This window comes from Nicotiana tabacum, chromosome 16 (genome assembly GCF_000715075.1).
Source record: "Nicotiana tabacum cultivar K326 chromosome 16, ASM71507v2, whole genome shotgun sequence".
Classification (NCBI taxonomy): Eukaryota; Viridiplantae; Streptophyta; class Magnoliopsida; order Solanales; family Solanaceae; genus Nicotiana; species Nicotiana tabacum.
Window position 1 is genome coordinate 65,900,344 of NC_134095.1, and position 5,859 is coordinate 65,906,202.

The 5,859-nt window shown below is 35.7% G+C and overlaps 1 protein-coding gene across 2 annotated transcripts; it reads left to right on the top strand.

Annotated features, from left to right (window-relative positions):
• The first annotated feature begins 1,022 nt into the window (after positions 1 to 1,022).
• On the top strand, positions 1,023 to 5,515 carry LOC107795855 (protein DETOXIFICATION 54-like). Of its 2 annotated transcripts, none has more exons than XM_016618558.2 (5): positions 1,023 to 1,472; positions 1,590 to 1,646; positions 1,819 to 1,932; positions 2,023 to 2,895; positions 4,703 to 5,515. In XM_016618558.2, the coding sequence occupies exons 3-5, from the start codon at positions 1,879 to 1,881 to the stop codon at positions 5,264 to 5,266; spliced, it is 1,491 nt and encodes a 496-aa protein (XP_016474044.2). In that variant the 5' UTR covers positions 1,023 to 1,472; positions 1,590 to 1,646; positions 1,819 to 1,878; the 3' UTR covers positions 5,267 to 5,515. The 2 variants fall into 2 exon arrangements, with proteins under 2 accessions (XP_016474044.2, XP_016474043.2); XM_016618557.2 differs by having other exon boundaries at positions 1,026 to 1,472; positions 1,863 to 1,932.
• The last annotated feature ends 344 nt before the right edge of the window (positions 5,516 to 5,859 follow it).

Sequence of the window (5,859 nt, forward strand, 5' to 3'; positions counted from 1 at the left end):
AGCACCACATTAATGAAAATATAGACTTAGTAAAACTTATTATAATTAGAAAATACAATGTCATTTTTGTATCATCAGATTCCAAATCTTTACATGACGAGATGGAAAAGCGTTACTCCTCCAACCAAAAAGCAATTGCTTCAAAAATTTGAAGAGTTTTTGCAGCGTATAAAGAAAAAGTACATTTTTTTTTCACAGTTGCAATTTATTTTTTAAAAATTGTTTTTCAACCGAAAACCAGGAAAGTAAAGCTTTTGATTGAGAAACAATTTTTGCAAAACATTGATTTACAAAAGTTAAGAATTGAATTGCAAAAAACGCCATAGTTCAGCTTTTTCAGTGGAGTAGCTTTAGGAGAAATTTTTAATTAATTTACAAACCTATATTTATTTGATCTAATTCAAATTGACTTTCGAGAACATCATACTCAGCAACTTTGAGGTGTTACTTAAAAAAAAAAGATAGAAAGTCCCCTCATTTTGCAAAAACAGGTAAATTTAGTAGGCGTTTGGACATAATAATGGTAAAATTCCAAAAAATGGTGAAAAAAAATTTCAAGTGAAGATGGTATTGGAAATTTAGAGTTGTGTTTGGACATAAATTTCAGTTTGATTTATTTTTGAAGTTTTATGAGTGAAAATTTTGAAAAATAATCTTTTGGAGTTTTTCAAATTTTCGAAAATCTATAAAATACATATTCAAATACAAATTGAAAATTTTAGGAAAAACAATGATTTGGGAAAAAAGTAAATTTTTTTGGAAAAAAAAAAATTTAGGTCCAAACGGGCTCTTAATAGCCTGAGCGTCAGCATCCCCACGAACAACAAAAAATAAATAAATAAACTGATGGTCCTTTCCTCTGCCCCGCTCCTCCATCTCCCCCTTCACACACACAATATATATTCATACTGTACCACATAATATACACATGTCAATGTAATGAAACTGTAAAAGTAGTAGTGGAGCAGTAGTGAAAGTTGTAGTAGTATAGCATAAAATAGGCAGCTAAAAAATCCCATTGTCTCATTCTCCCACCCCTCCTCGCCTCTTGGTTTATATATGTTGAGGGAGGTCCCTATCAATCCATCTTTCTCACTCAAAAACAAAAATAAAATAAAATAAATAGAGCAGAGTGCTTTCCCTTTCTCATGTGTCTTCTCAAACTAGCCTCAGGTCACAGTCGCCGCCATTAGCATTTATTTGTACTACCTTTTCTTGCCCCTATTATCCTAGGCAACAAAACCTATATATATATATATATAAAACCGTATCATAATATTATAAAATAAAAAAGAATAGAAAAATAGTTAATCCATTTTCACTATATATATGCATATCACCACCCTATATGTATAGAAATAGAACCCCATGATTTTCTTGGTTTTCACCATTTTCTTCCCCTTCTCTGTGAAATCTTGAAATTCGAACCAGTTTTTGGGTTCAGAAACTGATGTACAGGGGTATACCATAAGGTGGGTTGGTTTTGTTTTCGTTGTTTCTTGATTGTGTAAATATAAAAAAGAGCAAGCTTGTACTACATCTTTCTCTGTTTTTGTATTGATACCTTCACTTTTGTTTTTGCGTTACAGTTTGAAGTGCAACTTATTTTGGTTTGAGGAACTGACAAGCACAGGGTAAACTAAAAGGTGGGTTGGTTTTGTTTTCATGTTTTTGTTATTTATGAAGACAAGTATATAGAGAATTAAACTAAAGGTGAAAGTTCTTGAATATTGATGTTTGATCTTCTTCTTTTTACTGTTCTGATGTCTTGGTTTTGTTTTGCGTAATAATCTGAAGTGTTAATTGTGTGGTTTACAGACCACTGCATGCTATTCTAAGGAGTTTTCTTGACTATCCTTCAGGCTTCAGGCTTCATCAATGGCAGAGAAAGACCCTGACTTTTTGTCCCACAAACTGCCTACTCCTTCCCAGGTTTTCTTCTTTTACCCACAAAATTTAAATGCTTATGTTTTTCAGAAGAGAGGATACTAAATTAAAGTTGCATTTGTGATACTTGAAAAGGTGGTGGAGGAATTAAAGGAGCTATGGGGAATGGCTTTGCCAATAACAGGAATGAATTGTTTGGTTTATGTTAGAGCAGTGGTGTCTGTTCTATTCTTGGGCAGGCTTGGAAGTTTACAACTTGCTGGTGGAGCACTTTCCATTGGTTTCACAAACATAACTGGCTACTCTGTTCTTGTTGGTCTTGCTTCAGGTCTTGAACCAGTTTGTAGCCAAGCTTATGGCAGCAAAAACTGGGACTTGCTCTCACTTTCCCTTCAACGTATGATCTGTATACTTATGTTGGCCATCATTCCCATAAGTCTTCTGTGGATAAACCTTGAGTCCATCATGCTTTTCATGTGTCAAGACAAGGAAATAACAGCAGTGGCTGCGACTTACTGTATATACTCACTCCCTGATCTTGCAACAAACACTTTGTTGCAGCCTCTTAGGGTGTACCTGAGGTCACAAGGGGTGACTAAGCCACAAATGTGGTGCACTTTTATTGCAGTGCTGTTTCATGTGCCTTTGAATTATTTTCTGGTGGTGGTGATGGGGTTAGGGGTACCAGGAGTTGCTATGGCTTCAGTGCTGACTAATCTGCATATGATGGTGTTGATGATGGGGTATGTGTATGTATATGGGAGGTGGGAGTGGAGATGGACGGCTGGGATTGGAGGGATATGTGGTGGGTTGGGGCCACTGCTGAAGTTGGCAGTTCCTAGTTGTATAGGGATATGTTTGGAGTGGTGGTGGTATGAGATTGTGACTGTACTTGCTGGATATTTGCCTAATCCAAGACTTGCTGTTGCTGCCACTGGGATTATGATACAGACCACTAGCCTTATGTACACTGTTCCCATGGCCTTAGCTGGTTGTGTATCTGCCAGGGTAAGTTTTCCATCACCTTTTTCTGCTGAAACTGTGATTGCTTCTAGTATAGGAAGCATACTTAATGCTGACATGAAAAAAGGCAGCTCGGCGTAGCACGGGTTTCGGGGAAGGGCTGGACCACAAGGTCTATTGTATGCAACCTTACCTTATATTTCTGCAAGAAGCTGTTTTTACGGCTCGAACCCGTGACCTCCTGGTCACATGACAACAACTTTACCAGTTATGCCAAGACTCCCCTTCAACTTAATGCTGACATGACGAGAGCTTTTACTATAAATTCTTGGAGAAAGCCATTTAATGTTTGGAAATCTAACTCATAATTCATATACTAAGTTTTATTTGGTGGTATTTGATTGGACATAGAGTTTAAGAAACATATACTTTGGTATGTGACACGTGGGTTTATAAATATATTATGACATTTTCATCAAGGGAAAATGGGAAGTTAAAGTTAGAGAGTTGTTAGATGTAGAAAGGTGGTCACTATAGGACTAAAAAAGAAAAGAGTATTGTATATGGAAATTATAATTTCTAATTTAACTATCTCATTTGTATGTGCAAGATATAGTTTCTACTTTCTAGCTAGAAAACCTCTTTTTTCTTCTTCTATGATTCTCCCATTTCATGGCTATGCTGTGAACTAAGTCAATTAAAAGGGTGTCAGTAATTATGTAATTTTGTGACAAATCACTTTGTCTAGTCATGAAATCTGCTGAGCTCTTTGCAAATCAAACCCACCAAAGAAAATCCTTTTGTTCGTTTACTTTAACTAATGGATGGATGATATAGCCATATTCCTGTTACTGCAATTATTTGTTAGCATAAGTAAAGTGATGATTAGTTGATAATGATCTTTGTAATGTTTGCTGACAAATATTAATGAATGTTGTTGTGAATTGACATATTTAATTGTGACAGGTTACTTAGGGGGGAAGGGTTGAGGGAACAATTTGCTTCAATTTGTTGGATGGATTTGACCTCTTTGACTCAAATACATTGCAAATGCTTATTTGTCCTAAACCTTTTTGTTTAATGATTAGTACTTTAGAACTGGAAAGCAATTAGGCCATTGAAACCTTTGCTATTCATTATCCCAAGTGGCTGCTCATCTTTGGTTTCTTATGGTTGACATACTATAGTGGAACATTTATTTGTACAATTTAGTGAATAGAGATCCTAAAAGGGAGTGAAACGTGTCGACATTTTGTTGCATATTGCACTATATATGATTCTTAGGTTATATAGAGCCATCTTTTGCTAGGCACTGTAACATTGCTTGATTCTGTATGATAAATGAACTTCATTTCCTGTTTTAGATTTTTTATCAATTATATGCATGAGACTGTTATGGAAATCTTGGTTCTTGATAGCATATAACTAACATACCAAAGAGAGAGGGAGGCTCCTATTATAACTTAAACTGTAGAAAAAACAGAAAAATTTCTTGTCTAGTTTCCTAAAGATTGTATGCTTTTTGTTCAGTTACTTTATTGCATCATACTTCATTTACATCCCTATTCAACCGAATCATCCATGTTGAGTGGTTACATCCTCTTTTATGCCTAACTTCCTTATCAATTGGCTAATATATGACATAGCCATTTAACCAACTAGAGTTGACCAAGGATTTCATGCCTAAATACCCTTGTCTCTTTTTGCATATTTTATATGTTTGGCATTTTACTAGCAGCATCTTAATATTGTAACGTCTCTGACTTTAAAATGTTATGCCATTTTATCTTAAAACTTGGATATTATAGAGTTATCTTTTTGTAATGGTATATTAATTTAATGTCAAATTCAGGTAGGGAATGAGTTAGGAGCTGGGAAACCATACAAAGCCAAGTTAGCTGCAACAGTTGCATTAGCTTGTGCATTTGTGATTGGACTCATCAATGTTATATGGACAGTGATCTTCAGGGACAAATGGGGAGCCTTATTTACAAAAGATGACATGCTTAGAGCACTTGTTGCATCAGTCTTGCCATTAATAGGGATGTGTGAGCTTGGAAACTGTCCACAAACCACCGGTTGCGGGATACTCCGTGGAACGGCTAGACCGGCCATAGGCGCCCGGATCAACCTAGGCTCATTTTACTTCGTGGGCACCCCAGTGGCCGTAGGATTAGCCTTCTGGCTAAAAGTTGGGTTCAGTGGCCTATGGTATGGCCTCTTGTCAGCTCAAGCAGCCTGTGCTATCTCTATACTTTATGTTGTGCATTGCTGCACAGATTGGGAAGGTGAGGCATTGAAAGCCAAGAGGCTGACCAACTTGGAAATGATGGGCCATAGAGATGACACAAGTGATGATGATGAACAAAATGTCCTTTTGGTTAATGAGAAAGACAAGTTTGATGATGTTCTATAAAAAAAAGGAAAGTAAGAGAACAAAGTTCAATGAGTTTGGAATTATGTAGGGACTGAAATATTGTTTGGAAGGCTTCTTTTTTTTTTTTTTTTTCTTTTTTTCTTTTTTAGGAGGGACTATCTTTTTGTCGTTTAGTTGCTTTTCTCAAGGCATGGGTTTGTGAAAAAAAGGCAAAGGGAATATCATATGGTGTCCCATACAAAAATGTTCCATTATTTCAGGCTCTATACAAAAAACATTTTGCTTTGAGTTGCTCGCCTATACTCAAGTGGTTCCTATATTATAATAGATGTATCCTAAATTTTGGTGCCCCCAGCTTTACTTTTATGGTTTTCTTTTTTATAATTTAAATACTTAATTTGTTGAGTTATTGCGACCAATAATGTTGCTTGATAGGGATTAAGGGTAGAACAACAGACTAACTAGTCATCATAGACCTATAAGAGTCTTTTGATAATTTAATTGGAGAAACTCTTGTGTTGGATGGATTTTTTTTACTTTACATTAAGTAAAGCATTTGCACTTTAGTTTCACTTTTTTAATTTACTTAGAAATTAGAATGACGTCCCAATGAGCATTCATCCGGGTGAAAT

Bases quoted from the DNA above. Each gene is read 5' to 3' on its own strand.
- LOC107795855 (XM_016618558.2), top strand. From the start codon at position 1,879: ATGGCAGAGAAAGACCCTGACTTTTTGTCCCACAAACTGCCTACTCCT. The intron at 1,933-2,022 runs GTTTTCTTCTTT...ATACTTGAAAAG, and splicing joins AACTGCCTACTCCTTCCCAG to GTGGTGGAGGAATTAAAGGA. The intron at 2,896-4,702 runs GTAAGTTTTCCA...TGTCAAATTCAG, and splicing joins CTGGTTGTGTATCTGCCAGG to GTAGGGAATGAGTTAGGAGC.